The 15,949-nt window shown below is 38.4% G+C and overlaps 1 protein-coding gene across 31 annotated transcripts in view; it reads left to right on the top strand.

The window, feature by feature from the left end:
- Nucleotides 1-15,949, top strand: part of Enox2 (ecto-NOX disulfide-thiol exchanger 2) — a 278,537-nt gene that overhangs the window by 1,331 nt on the left and 261,257 nt on the right. For 6 of the 31 annotated variants that reach the window (NM_001271448.1, NM_001271450.1, NM_001271451.1 and 3 more), the window contains exon 2: nt 9-57. The exons of 1 other annotated variant lie outside the window; for it this stretch is intronic. Coding sequence is in view for 18 of the 30 variants with exons in the window: in XM_011250991.2 (XP_011249293.1) it covers nt 13,466-13,487 (22 nt within the window). In the remaining 12 variants the exon portion in view is untranslated. Of the gene's footprint in view, nt 1-8; nt 71-12,747; nt 13,488-15,949 lie in introns of those variants that run through there. 24 more of the 31 variants (NM_145951.5, NM_001271447.1, XM_006541480.4 and 21 more) reach the window with 12 other exon arrangements.

The following is a 15,949-nucleotide window of genomic DNA, read 5'->3' as shown; positions in this document are numbered from 1 at the left end:
CATCCTAGGGGAACCTGATTTGAGATCAATTCTTGGAGAACACAAAGAAGTGTGGTGGTATGTTCCAGGTGTGAGTTTAAATATAAGGAGAAACTTTTGTCTTGTAGATGTTTTATTTGTGGCTAATCTTCGCCACAACCTGTATCTGTCAATTAGAAAGCAAAGTGCCATAAACATAATAAGAAATGAGTTTGCTGTCCTTGTGTAGCAGAATACCTGAATTGTAACCATCTGATTAGAAGACAGTATTGACTCCTATTTATTGAGCCCACATAATGTCCAAGAATCATAAGCACTTAGTGACACTGTCTGAGAGTCTTATATGTACTATTATTTCCACTATTTCTCTAGAAGAAGAAACTAAACTGGGTATTTTAAGCAAATATCTAAAGACAAATAGATTAGAGATAATCGAGGTGGAGTTTTGATGTACAAACTTCTGACTTGAACGCCCATGCTCTTCGCCCATGGTTTCCTAGTTCTGATGTGTATTTTTGTTCATGATTTTCCAACTGTGGCAAGGAAAGATTAAGGTACAATTGTTCATCCTGGAAGAAACCCAAATGAGTCATTTGGATTTTTGTGTCAGAGTGTGTCTGCTGTAAAGTCGTTGCCAATACCACATTAGATTAACTGTTATAACCATAGTTGATTATGCCTGCCAAAATTATAGTCAATGTTTCTTTTTCTAAATTAGATGATTCTATACAAAAAATTATGTCCAACCTTTACATCATTTGGGTGTAGACAGTTCTTTGGGTTTTATTTCATTTCAGCTTTTTCAAGGGGACCCAGGTTACTAGATGTCCTCTGGGACCCGAGTACACGTGAAATACAAGAAGATACAATCGAATACAAGGCCTGAACCCTCACTGGATTTCGGGGAGCTAGGTGACCACAGTTGTGAGGTACCATGGAGTAGAAGATTGTAGGAGAATGGAAACAGGTAGACAGCATTGTGATATGGTGAGGAAAGAGTAGCTAATCAGAGGAGGAGGTTATGGAAACGTCTTTTGTGAGGAGGTGACATGACAGGCCTTGAGGGAATAAGGAGTTTGCAGGGCAAAGAAGGGTAGAGAGGAGCCATTAGAGATAAAGGAATCACTCTGAACGATGTGTGTCTCTATAAGAGTAGAGTGTGAACAGTTCGTCACAGCTGGGTACAGATGTCTAGGATAAGGAAGGTCCAAGCAAAGCACGCTACAGCATTTTGAGCATGATTTTTGAAGAATCAGCTGTAATGGTACTGAATATGAATACACAGGCCCATTGGCTGTCCAAATGGGGTGCATAGACCAGTGGTAGTTATGTGGTGCTCTCACTCACATTTAAAAGTTCATTTGTTGCATACTTGAATGTATCAGAAAAAAAAAAACATCTGGATTAGCTCATCAAACCTAAGGTTGCATAGGACTTGATCTAATAAAAATAGAAACTACATTAGTCTTAAGTTGATCTAAGGACAAATATTCAGTAAGAGTGTGACTATGTTCAGCATCACCAAGTTATAACCTCATGTAATTAGATATAAGGAATCCAGTAGGAAATAGAAAATAACGTGACATTTTCAGGAAGGGTGCATCACTAGCACATTTTCACATTTTTAAGGTGACAGGGGAAAGGACAGAGTGGAGCTACTTATTAGTTAGAATTAGGAGGAATTGGTACATGTAAATATTATTCTATTAGTGTTACTACTTGCTTGGTATTTATCTTTTATGATGAGCATAATATTGCCAGAGCATGCTATTTCATGCATTAAGGTGGCAGCCGGGTGATGGTTACTCTTCAGGCGAGTGGATTTGGGTTATGCAAAACCATACTTCTTACCTCACTGAGTGCTACTGAGACTCTTCAAAATTCAATTGACATATGACCATCTCTGGGAAGCCTTTCCAAGAAACAACCCACATATGCATGAATGCACACACAAGGCAGGGTTAGTGTTCTCCCTGCTGTAGGACCCATACTATTTCTAGTCTACAGTAGCTCATGCTGTAGTATCATTCTCTGGATGTTGCTTTCTCAGTTGGTTGTAAGCTCCCGAGGGCAGGGACCATCCATATCTTGGTTGTCTCTATACACTTAGAAAGAGCACCTGGGACAAAAGACATCTAAGAAGCGGTTATTGTATGGCAAACCATAACAACATCCCCAAGAATCCAACTGTGGAGCTTGGTAATGCAGGAAATTCAAAAGTACGGAAAAAGGTAAATTGACAGCTACTGCAGTTTTCCCACATTTGTTACTTTTGCTGAACCTAACAGTTAAAACACTCATACTTTCACTTTTTAACATTGTAGACATGTTTGTTATCTTTTTCAGGCCATACAACTCCCAGTAGAGTGTAAAATATTCTAACTTAAAGGTTTACTTAACTTACACATGGCACATAAGTCTGTGTATGTACACACAGGAGAATTGCTGCAGTATTAAATATATACAAATAGGGGTTTACCACAAATGATAAGATTACATATGACTTGTACTTTTTATCTGTTGTATATATTTATTATCCTAATTTTACAGAGAAACATTTGTTTATTATTTTTAAATAATTTTGTAATACTGGATTTCTACTACCTCTAGACTAACTTCTTTCCCATCTGTTTTACATATAAAAGATGTTTTATAAATTACAACTCTGATGCTATTTGGCCTCCATATAAATAGTTCAAAGGCTGCCCACCATCTTTAGGATAATATCCAGTTTTTTCGGCTGGCTGATGAAAGCTTTGCAAATCACCTCCACTAGCATAAATTTTACTTCATAGAACTTATTTGTTCTTGGAACTGTAGGCTTACTGGCAGGCAGATGTGAAATGTTTATAGTTGACCAAATGTTGATGTGGATTATATAGGATAACTGTTTTTATAACACACAAACTACTGATATTTTATCCTCAGAACAGCATATTAAATACATTCAATAGTTATGACTATTTTAAGCTGACCAGCAGAGGCAGAGTTATGTGAGTTTGAGGACAGCCTAATGTATATACTAAGTCCCAGGCCAGCTGGAGCTACACAGTAAAACCCTGTCTCGGAAAAAAAAATATTACTATTTTACAGATGAAGATTAATTTAAATAAATGATAGAAGCAAAGTTCTCATAAGGAACTCTGTTAGGAAGAGCCATCAACCCCCTTGGGTGGTTTAGTGTTTTGCATTTTCCTGAAATCACCTGTTGGTCGTTGTCACTCTACCTAGACTTCTTACATTCCCTCTGGCAAGTTGTATGTGATCATAGCATGACAAGAACAGTCCAAAACTGATGTGGATTTAGCACATAGTGCTTTGGGTTGTGTTAATGTATAGAAACCTTTCCTTACTTGCACAACACTTCAGACAAGGGAAGTGGACTAGCTCCAATGTCTCTGTTTTTTTTTTTTCTTTCTTCCTTGGAATTCTGTGTTTGGAGGAACTGGGTTGCTGATAGAAAACTAGAGAAAATCAGGATAAAATTGAGTCTATAAGGAGGAGTGTATACCATGGGCCCAATGTCATTAGTTAATTTACTTTTAAATGCAATATAAATGCATTTTTAGTGATGTGTCCCCAGGGAAGACATTGATTGGTTTCTACAGTTACTCCTATTTACAGAATATAGCCCATGCATGCACTATATTCTTGTGTTAAGTGATCTTAGACATATATATGGGGATTACTATAAAGACATACAATTACATGAATGTCTGGTATCGAAATTTTCTCTACAAAAGTATATTGGTTGTCATATAGTCACTTAGTATCCTGCAGCATTATCTTTCCTTCATTTTCCGTACAAAATAATAACCATTGCGCAAAAATGGATGATCTTTAGAGGACAGAAGTTATGAGCATTAAATCATCTGGGAATGAAATAATATTACTTTGCATAGACTATGATATCCCTTTTAAGACCATTAGTTTTACAATTAATATGCCTTTGTACTAATAAAAAAGAATCTGTAATTCTCCAGTTCAACATCAAAATTACAGTTAAGGTTTCAAATTATTCAGTGAATTATTGCAGGCTTATTATGTGGAATTACTGTTCTAGGCTTTATACTAGATACTCATAAATACTCATTTTGATGCCTCAGAGGTTGTGTGTGTGTGTGTGTGTAGAGAGAGAGAGAGAAAGAGAGAGAGAGAGAGAGATACAGAGAGACACAGAGAGATATTAGTGAGTGAACTTCAAGAGCTACTGAAAGGAAGAGAACACTTAATAAGCAAGCCCATCCTCTCAGTATAAATTCATCCAGCTGAAAATTGGACTGTGTGCCCAAAAGAGTTTACGTTTCTTTCCCCCTTTTTCCCTCTGTGGAATAACTAGGCAGAAGTAAGGCAGCAGCTAGCTGATAAGCAAACGATATACTTGTCTGTTTGTAAACAGTATTACCTAAGAAAGGGTGGGTTTCTGCAGCGCCAGCCCAGTACGAGCTTGCCAGTGATGTGAGAATTATGATTGTGTCAGCTTTTCCAGGGTTTCTGTCTCTGCTGCAAAGATTTGGCAGACACCTCAGACAAATTTTATGTCTCTTAAATCTTCCTCAAGCAAGGCTTGGCCCTTAGATTTATATATACAAAAAAAAAAGCAAAGTGTTTACCTGTTTGACATTTTTGAAGATCAAAACAGACTCAGTTGTTTTTCTAAGTTCAGCAAAACACTTTAGTTTTGTCTAAAGAAAAGGATAAAGATAATTGTTTTGTGCCAGCTTTTAAGAAACAGCCCCAATGTGGACTTTTCAGAAGTCACCTGATCATATAGCTGAAGATTTATAGGCTTCAGCTTATGTTTGTTCCTGTTTTTTGGGGTTTTTGTTTTGTGTGTGTGTGTGTGTGTGTGTGTGTACAAAGTTTGATGTTGAGCTGGTCTTAATTTTCCTTCTTTAAACTTTACTGATAACAACATATAAAATGTTGTAAAATGGAGAGGTAGTGAAGTGCACTGGTGATGTCTGATGAACAAAGACTTTTAAAGCTCTGTTTGCTTCCTCTTTGTGATGTTGTGTTTACTGGTCTCTTAAAAAATTAGTGCTCTTGGCATCAAAATGATAGGTGAGAATAAAAATTGGAGAGCAGTCAATGATTATCCATTAACAGGGCTGGTCAAAAGGCTTTGGTAGGCAGATCAAAAGTGAAAGTTTGGCTGTAATTCAGAAAAACTAAAGTATTATGTGGAGGATGTTGTATAAACAGTATTGCTTCTGTGGTGTACTGTGAAAAACAAAGATGGAGAACCCCCTGGTAAGGCCCCTTCTCATCTGCTCCAGCTGCTCTTTTTAGCAACAACAACTGCCAGGAAGAATTTCCTGGGATGGAAACTATTCTACAGGAAGACTTCATGATATGTCTTCCTATTGTTTCTTCCTTAGTTGTGTCCTCAGATACCCTTCACATGATATTCTAACATTCACCTTTCAGGAAATGCCGGCAACAATGGAATGAGTGTGTCATGAAAACAGAAAGGGGGTGTCAGGAAGGGAACTGGCCAGAAATGGGGGAAGAAGATAGCTAAGGAGCAAAGAAGAACAAAGTGTAATATGATATAATATGATATATGTATGAAAATGCCACAGTAATACCCACTTCCTTCTCTACGAAGAAGAATTTATTTTTTAAAATGTGCTGTATTTGAAATCAAGGAACTTCCTGTATTCAGAGTCATTCATTTCATACACATTTGATCACTTACAAAGGTCTGGACCTCATGCTAAGCACTGGAAATATAATATGGAATTATATATAGTCCTAATGAGCTCACAGTCTATCAGGGGAGCCAGAACTTAAAGAAATAATTATATATATATTACTCAAAAAGAGAGGTATTTGCAAGATCTCCCAGCCTCCTAGGAACACAGTGAAAGGAATTACTGCTGGGTACGGGCAGTCTGTAGATGAAAGCTTTGGCTTTGTTGCACCTTAAGGAATGAATGGGGGTTGCCTATATTCGAGGTAGATAAAGAAGTGGCTAGCAGAGGGTCTTAGCAGGAGGACCAACACATGAAAAGACTTTTGGATAAACGTGGAGAGTTGTAGTAAAGGCTTGATGCTATATGTATTCTACAAGGAATGTGACAGAGGGATCCAGAAGAGGAATTTAGAAAGGTATCCTGTGGCAAGTTAATAGAATTGCTACTAAATGTGGTCATTGTCTCATAGGCAGGGTAGAGGCAGCACAGAGTTTTAAGTAGGGGAGTAACATGACTGGATTAGAGAATGGGAAATGACGGAGACAAAGTCTACTGTAATTTACCAACTTTAAAGAGGTGTTCTTACAATTACTTACCACTTTCCAGCAGTGGTATCTCCATGAACTTGTCTTTCAGTATACAGAGAGTAATATTGTTGCCTTATATATACACGGGTCATACATTCCTGCACCTCTTTATATGTCACTTAGTTGAATATTCATGTTTTCCACCTCAAGTCAGTGATCCTTGCAGCAATTGGGGTTTGATTATTACAAAGGAAATCAGTTTCAGAGCCCAACAGCTTCATTTCAAAAACATTATGGGAATCTTATTTATTGCTTGCTGAGTCAGCAAGACTGAGGCAAGTTGTGAACACAAGGTGGGAAAGGGACATAGGCTGAATATGTGCAAGGAAGAGGCTGCTTGGAAAGTGGCCAGTGTCCACAATGCTGGAAACTTCTATGGGCCATGTTCAGATGTGGGAAATAGAAGGAACAGAAGTATATAGATATAAGCCAAGTGCATGTTGAAGGTACATTTGCCTAAACAAATTGTACTATTTAGCTAATCAGTTTTAGTTCCTTTTCTTTCCCTGACTCAGAAGCCATAAATAGCTTCCTGTTGTCCTTAGGAGGAAGGGCAGATTTTTCAGCCTGGCATTCTCTGCAATTTGGCTCCAGCCTGTTTCCAATATTTATACTTCTCTCTTAACAGAACTCTGCTCCAGCCAGTGACCCTTTCAGATTCCACTTCGGCATTCCTTCATCTATATTGTTAGCCTGCACTGGGCAAGGACTAATGTTTTCAAACAGTATCTACTATAGTGTCTTGAATGTAGGAGTGCAGCCACAGTCTTTCTTTTGGTTGATGATTGTTGTTTTCCTACCCCCCTGACATTCTTTTTAGCATCTACCACTGTAGACCTCACTGAAAGTGGTAACTATAAGAGCAAGGGGCAGATTTCTGTGATTTTAGCATTTGGGAGCTTGAGGCATGATCCTGAGTATGACTTTGAGGCCATCCTGGGTTATATAGTGAGTCCGGTGGCCAGCTTGTGGTACATAATGAGATACTGTCTCAAAAAGAATAAAAAAGTAAATCAACCAACCAAGCAATAAGTACCCCAATAACATGTTAAAATGACAAATGCCATAATAAACGAAATGGATCACTGCTCAACAAAGTGCCATGTAACTTTGTAGTATGTATGTATGTGTATATTTGTGTGTATGTGTCATGCACAAGTATTTACACTGGTGAGTATGTGGAGGCCAGAGAAGGGGGCCAGGTGTTCTTTTGTATCACACTTTGCCTTATGTCTTTGAGGCAGGCTATTTCTCTTAACTTGGAATTCACATTTTTCAGATAGTCCTGCAGGCAGAAAGCCCCAATGAGCCTCCTACTTTTGCCCACTCCCAAAGCTATGGCCCCTGACAATAGCCATCTGTCTAGTCTCTTAAGCACTTTTAAATATGGAAAAAGTTGGTCCTATAAGACTTACATACTATTCATTCAGAATTACCAATTTTGTGTAGCCTGGCATCTGGCTACTGTGTGGGTTCCTCTTTCTTCCACTCATCTACACTCCTTGTCTACCTTTCCAACCCTCTAACACTAAATAAAAGAGAAAGAAGAAAGGATAGAAGGGAGAGAGGGCGGTTTCATTGGCAGACTACTTCCTGATGACTAGGGGCAAGTTTGATCTTTGCCATCAGGATTTCTAATTTCTTCTTGTTGTTTTGTCTTTGCACAGGACTGACTACTTTACAAACCACAGCTAAGCAACAACCCCCACCCCCACTTCTCTGGGCCATAGCATTTATGAACCCTCTGAAAAGTCCCCAGAATTCCAGATGTCACCAAATCATAGGAACTTTCTGCAGATAGCATAATCATGCTCCTGCTAGAACACAAGGCAGATCATCATTAGCTGCTGTGGGCAATATGAAGCAGAACCTACCCCATATCTGGGATAAAACAAAAACCCATTCTTATGATAGTTTTCTGTTTCTCTAAGAAACAAAATTTCTCACTTTAATTTAGCCCTAATTGTCTTATGCTTTTACAATGTATGACTGTTTTCTTCTGGAAACTTGAAGTTTAATAATATACATGTTTTATTCTTAAGATCTAATTACGAAAAATATCAAATATAAGAGAAAAGTTGAAAAAATTATATTGTGAGCACTTGATATTAATCAATCATGTTATTGTACTTGATTTCTGAATTTATATTCTCTCTCTCTCTCTCTCTCTCTCTCTCTCTCTCTCTCTGTGTGTGTGTGTGTGTGTGTGTGTGTGTATGTGTACCATTGCATATGTGTTCAGGTGAGAAGACAACTTGTGGAAATCAGACTCAGGTCATCAGATTAGGTGGCAAGTGTCTGCTAAGACATCTTGTCAGTCCCTGTATTTATTACCTGCATTGCCACCTATCTATCCTCTTATGCCTTTCAAACTAAGTTTTGCCATCAGTATACTTTTTCTAAATACTTTAGTGTTCATATCATTAGCCACATAAAGAAATGTTTTTGTGCTCTGAAACCAATCAAACCCTCCAATTATACCTGAATTTGCTATACGCTGCCAGAACTCTAATCTGCTTGAATGTTGTAGGTCTGTTTTTCAATGGAACATGTATTTCATTGACTAATTTTGAAAAGTCCTCCTGTTTCATCTAGTGCCGTGCCAGGCACATAGTCTATGAATACCACTTGATGCTGTTGAGCGGAGACAGAGTTAGGTCAGGGGAAGAAATACTAAAAGACAGAATACACAGAGGAAGGGAGGGGGAAAGGAGTGTATTACCGGGGAGCTCTTGTCTTTAGCTGCATATGTATCAAAAGATGGCCTAGTTGGCCATCACTGGAAAGAGAGGCCCATTGGACTTGCAAACTTTATATGCCCCAGTACAGGGGAACACCAGGGCCAAAAAGGGGGAGTGGGTGGGTAGGGGATTGGGGGGGTGGGTATGAGGGACCTTTGGGATAACATTGAAAATGTAAACGAGGAAAATACCTAATAAAAACAAACAAACAAACAAACAAATAAATAAATAAATAAATAAATAAAAGAAGGTTCCAGTTGAATGGGAGGTAGTCAGTCAGGACTTGGACTTGAAGAGTTCTGGGAAGAAGGATGCTAAAATTCACTAAGTACTCCCAGCAGTACCTCTATTTCCTTAGCTCTCTCTTTAGAAGCAGTGGTTCTAGGAAAACTAGAGAATATTGTTGTGTGGTATAGGACATAGTAAGTCTCCTTGTTGTTAAATACCACCATTTAATACTGTGCTATCTTTTATTATCTGATGCAACTTGATTTTGGAGGCTGTGCATGGCTATCTGTGCGATAGCCTTAGGGCACCTGAGCTCTGTAACCGTAGTTTCATTTTTCCTTATAACATTTTCTCTTTTGCTGTGCCACTTAAGTCACAAAAAGAGGTTAAATCTGCTTTGATTGAGTAGTAATTTTGTGCCAAGTATTGTACTAGCTGCTATCACACCAATGAGACTTTACAAATATCTGACAATACACTTCTTTCTCCATTTGCCAGACCCACCCTCCCCTCCACCCCCCAACAAAACATAGCAAAACAAAACACCAAGATGTAGCACAATGAGCTCCTCCACAAAGACAACTCAAGAAGTCAAGTCTGTCTACTTGGAGAACCTAATAGTCCCAAGCATTACATGACATCATCTGATGACATTTCAAAACAACAATTAACAAATAACAACAGCAGAACAAGGGACCAGAGAGATTACTTAATGGGTAAAGGTACTTTTTGTCCTGGAATCCACAAAGTGGAATGAGAGAACCACTCCCTTTGATCCTCCCATGTGCTGTGATATTTATGTTCATATGCAAACACACAGGTGCACTTGGGCACACACAGAGAAAATAAACAAAGGTTAAAAAAGACAAATAGAAATATAAGGAACTCTACCTTTCCTTGGTGGCTCAGCATGCGATTTATTCATTAAGCATTTTCAGGTGTATGATTGAATTAGGAAGTATGCCCTAATCAGTAAGATGTTGCTATAGTAAGGATTCTGGTTGCTTGAGTTCAAATCTCAATCTTTTCATGGTAGTTGATTAGAAAGTAGTCATTTATCACAAGTTGGGCAGGTTTCTTGATTAGAAAATGTATATAATACCTAAACAGCACTGTATTGTGGGGACTGACTAATGCTAATATGTAAAATACCGTGCCATGTCTAGCATATCAAAGATAATCACCATATTTTAGGTTAGTCTCCTCCTTTCATATTTTTGTGAATTTCTTCTCCTCAGGAGACTTGGATTTTCCATCTCTGCTCATGTGGGTTGAAGGTGCTGCCCCTCCCCCCACCCCCCATAAACACACATCATTGTCATTGTGGATAGTCTGTCAGTCATCTTCTATATAGGGCCTTTATATTTGGACTGAAGGGACAGTGCTGACAAAAGAAATCATTTTGCTAGTCCTTTTTCTTTTAGTTTGTGTGGCACTTTTGAGGAACTTGAGGGATTTGAATTTCAAACTTGAATGTATATAAGTTTTTATAATGCCAAAGGTGGAATACCCTGATTCTGAACTACAACCATTATTCCATTCCTACCATGCCCAATTTAAAGCCTCAGAAACCCCCTTTTGTGGAGTCTGTAGTAGGGCTGGCACCTTTCTTTGCAGCCAGCCATACCAGAGGTGAGGTTGTGATGAAGGGTTGTAGCTAGGAGGCATCTGGGGATCTGGGCTCCACATTTTTGGCTCTGTGTATGCCAGAGGAAGTAAACTCTGGTGGTAGGGCCTCCAGTTTTCAAGCTCTTGTTTACCCATATAAGCAGCTGGAAGGCTAGGTTGCAGCGTTGGTTATAAAAAAATTATCATTCACAATGCTTCCAAAGGGAAGCAGAAGAGATTTGCCATGACCCAGCAAGTGTGTGATTAGAAAGAAAAGTCACTTATTCTCCCTTCTTTCTCCCCCTGCTGGCTGGTTTCTTCTGTTCATCTCTCTAGCCTCTCCTTCCTTTTCCCTTAAATGGCTCTTTTAGTCTTAGCTACTAGTCAGGTAACCCTTTGTGTTCCATATTATCTACTTTCCCCCATTGATTTAAAATAGATTTCAGATAAATAGTTTACTGGCATTTTTAGCAATGGCAGTGGTATTTGAGAGAACAATTAGAAAGTTTTCTTTCGTATTGCAAGGACTGGCCTAAACACTTGTTTGAAGTCACAGATGGCACTGGAGGGGGCCAAGATGAGCTGACATCTGATATTTCTGCTTTTTTTTTTTTGGCTGTTTTACATTTGTCTCATGTGGACAGACACACACTTGGGTAACTACCATACAGATGGAAATCAGGACATGTGGGATTTGGCTGAACCAGAGGTCCCAAAACATTGCCTGGATCATTTAGTACCCCAGGTGTGGCCACCCCAGGACTTCATGTGCTAAAATTGTGTCCCAGTATAAGCCAGCTGGTCACTATATATATAGTATCAAGGCAACTTGGAGCCTTAGAAAACATGACTTTTAATTTTTACCTTGTGAATTTAGACTTAATCAACTCAAATCTTTTCCCCACATACTGGGCATAGAAGATAAGCCAGGTAAATAGACAGATTTAACAAAAGGAGATGTTTGTTTTGCAATAGTTAGCATTCTAGATAGGACATAAACTCAGATCCTATGAAGGAAAATGAACTTTTTGGAAAGGAAAGAGAATTAGGACTCTCCAGTTTCTTTGACAAACTTCTGATGTACTGTGGATTACATTCGACAACATTTTTTTCTGGAGACTTCTAAGAACAAACAATTATTCTAATTTTAAAATGTAAAGATCTGAATGGTGCTTTAAAACAATTATATTGCTCCTTTCTGTCTATTTACTTTCCGAGAGAGAGAGAGAGAGAGGCTTGACTTGCGCATTCAAGCTAGAGTAAGCTCCTAGTGCACTAATGTGAACCTTATTCAGGTGCCTGTCCCCTTCCACTTCACAGAAGAGCCGTAACCATTATCTCATAAGATTCTTAGGATATGTAAAGCAGGCTAGCTCTGGACCATCATCTCGCAACTGATAAATAGGGAAGCTTAGACTCAGAGCAGTTTTGTTTCTTGTCTGTTTCACAAAGCTGTAGAAATGCAATCCCCACTTTCCCTGAAACCCGCCCCTAGATGTTCCTGCAATATGTCATTTTCTCCATAAGAAAGCCCTTCCTTGTTTTTTCTATTCATAGATAGATCATTTGAAAAATCAGTCTAAAGAAGTGCGCTTCACTTTAGCAGATGAACAAAACCAAACCACTTTCAGATAAAGCAGTTCCTTAAGGTCACTTATCAAGTGAGTCCTGAAATAGCTTTTGTTTTTCTGCTTTGTTTTAAATGAATTATTGTGTGAGAGATTTTTTTAGTGTTAAATAGATGCACCAAACTCATATGATTATAGGTGTGGAGGCTGCACCTGGAGAATGGGAGTAGGGATGAAAAGTTGGCATAAAATAATTAGCTTCTTGTGTTTTTGTTAAGAGATGCTATGTTTAATAGAATTTAATTTCTTTATACTTCCCATGCACTCAGCTTTTAAAATATAATTTTTTAGGGAAAAGGAGCAAATATTTACTGAGAATGTTGACCTGTCAGGGACTAGGGTAGCCAGAGGAAAGAGAAAGTATAGGGGTGACTGTCTATACCCTGAAGTGTAAGTGTTATTTTGTACGGAGCTGCGAGCTAAGATTTCTTTTAAGGCATGCAAATGGTAAAGTTGTGATTTTGTCAACTGCACGCTGTTTCTTTAGGCACTGATGTATGAAATCCTGAACGAATTCTCCAATGAACATACTGCTAATTGCTTCTCCACCTGCTCTCCAACCTCCCCCCACCCCACCCCCTCCACTCTCAATTCAGCCTCTAAGTGTCCGTCATTGGAGATGGATGGTGACACATGCAGTAATAGCAATTCATAAAAGGCAGTTCCAGCCCTTGTCTTCAAGGCTCCTGGATTTTCCACTGCCTGCTTTTGTGTAAGTGAAGTGGATGGAAGTGCTACTGGCATCAGAATCCACCTCCCCATGCTCCGTCGCTAGAGCTCAGTTGCTCGGCTGGAGCTGAGCTTAACAGAAGCATCGGATCTGAGCGGAATTGTGGCAGTGATTTTCTCCCCCGTCAATGGGGGTGGGTTAGGGATAGTAGTGTGTAGTGGGGGCTTAGGTTGTTTTAGCTTTTCTTTCTGAGCACAGAAGAGGGTCAGGAGAGAATAACTCCCGGCAGGATACAACGTGAAACAGTTCCCTGAAGAGTGTCACAATGTTCCTGGTACAATATACAGGTATAGTATGTTTTATTTTCTCTGAAATTTCCCTGTGGTTTCAAAGTGAATTTCTTTCTTTTATTTCGCTTCCTCTTTTACTGGACAGAAAGACAAATGGGCTTCTAATAAGCTAAACAAAAAAGCTGCATAAAACTCGCCTGTCCCTAGCTGTATGTGTGGTAGATTGTTGTGTGAAATCTGCGTTTTCTGTTAAATTGGTAGTCGCGATCCCTTAATTGTGCATGCTACTCTGCTGTATTCTTGTATTGAATTTCTCAAGTCTTACATCTGCAACTGGTAGTATGTGATAATGTCTACAGTGTTTGCACACAAGACAGTGTTTTGGAAGGAAAAAGCAATTTTTAAACTCTCAGTATGTTGTTTTTCTCTTGAGTTTTTAAGCTGCTGTATTTGTTAATTGCTTGTATGGATTTCCATGTACTTAAGAGTGAGAAAACTTCTAATGGGAGGCATTCCAGGGTCCATCTTTCACATCAATTTATATTCCTATCAGTGTTGAACTCAGGCTGATGAATATCATGTATTGTTGTTTATTCTCCTGGTAAAAACAAAAAGTGCTGGAAACAGCAAGGATAAAAATGCATTCCCATGACACAGTATTGTAATATATCATCAGATCTAAAATGGTCCTTTAAGTATTTGATTGAGCTTCCAGAAAAATACTCGTGTATACTAATAAACTTTTGGGCTCTGATCAGATACTTAGGTATGTTCTTTTACAAGGTTATTATATAGCTGTTAGATGAGAAGGATCCTTGCCAATAAGAGACCCTGAGAAAGTTTCACTTTTCCACTGAACAGAGCAGAAGCTTAGTTCCTCTTGCCACAATTTTTGATAACTTTAGATATTGTTTATTGTCAAGGATGTTCATCTACATTCCCATTTCATTCTTAAAATAATGTGCTTGTGTGCTGAAAAGCTAACAGATCATATTCTGTTTTGATGCGTGCTTTGTCAGTTGATTTCGCTCCTCATTAATTGGGCAGCATGCAGATGATGTAGTGAAGGGAGTGAGTGACAGTATTTCAAGGTTGCATTGAAGAGCATACAGTGAACCTTAGGCCCTGGACCAACAGCTGCTGAATTGAATTGTCTGCAATTAAAGCAACAGCAGCTTTGTGGAGTCTCCCTGCAGCCCTTTTCTTTGAATTTATGGCTTTGGTCTCCTTCCAGACTATTAGTTGGTCTGTTTCTCTAAGTGTTGGAAAGTTGTGCTTGCTAGATGTTTTCTCCATATACCAATGTAGATATGACTCCCAAAGAGCTGTATCTGTACATTTTAATGTGCCAAATTGCCGAGGTTGTATTCCTCTGGTTAAATCCAGAGATGTCTATTTTTTCACTATAAATTAAATAGATACACACACACACACACACACACACACACACACACACACACACACACACACACAAACCATTTGCTTTGTTCAATACCTAGAGGTTTCTTGTGTGCTGGTGATACTGGATTAGATGTCTGCAGTGAAAACTACTGGACTTTGTTATGCTCCTGGAAATAGTGAATCTAGAAAACATTTCTCTGTGTGAATACAGTGTTTATATGAAAAGGTATGGTGACATCCCTTTGCCATGTCTCAACTGAAGTGAGCACATGAACAATCTCAAATTCAATCAGGTGGCCTTAGTGATTACATTTTATTTGTATGTCATTAGTGGATATGCTTAATTCGCTAATGGTTTTATTCTGTTAAAGTTATAATCGCAATACAGTGGATGTATAAAACATTTTCATCATGATTTAACTCATACTCTTAGTTTAAGCTCTTAACAATCTTATGTGGCAACAGTGGCCATGTGATCTGTATTTTATAGGTAAGAAAACTGAGACTGGAGAATAAGCAGCTAGCTGAGCCTGAGACTCAAAGTATAAAGGTCTTGCACCTACTAAGTGCCAGAGCCTGAATTTATAGGTGATTATCATGTGATTAAAAAAAAACCGGTGTTTATTTTTTTTCTCCCTTGTACCACACTGCCTCTTAGATAATGGGTCCCAAGTAAATTGAACATAGGCTACTAGTTGATAAAGACCATGTTTAGTTATTTACAGAAACAATCTATTTTTTGATCACATACTAGTGTTTGATGAATTTATATACCAATATAAATAAAAGTAAAAATTTTCATTTTTGAGGAAACAAATTACTGTCTGATTTAAAGGGTAAGGTAAGAAAATTTTTCCATCTAAAATCTAATTTGTTGTAATATTTGGCTCAATGGGCTTATGGTTTTCATAAGTGTGTATATATTTTAAAATATCCTGGCTACGAATGTGAATTTGTATCCTGGCTATGGACGTTTTCAAAATTAGAATATTTTTTGTACAGATAATAGAAAAATATGTAGCTCATTCTCCCATCCTCCTTCCATCCTTCTTCTCTCTCCCATCCTCCCTTCCTCCCTGCATTCCTCACTCCTCTCTTGTCAGTCTTACTATCCTTTT

This window comes from Mus musculus, chromosome X (genome assembly GCF_000001635.26).
Source record: "Mus musculus strain C57BL/6J chromosome X, GRCm38.p6 C57BL/6J".
In the NCBI taxonomy this organism is placed as follows: Eukaryota; Metazoa; Chordata; class Mammalia; order Rodentia; family Muridae; genus Mus; species Mus musculus.
Note: the sequence above shows the minus strand (reverse complement) of the source record. Positions and strands in the feature narration are given on the sequence as shown.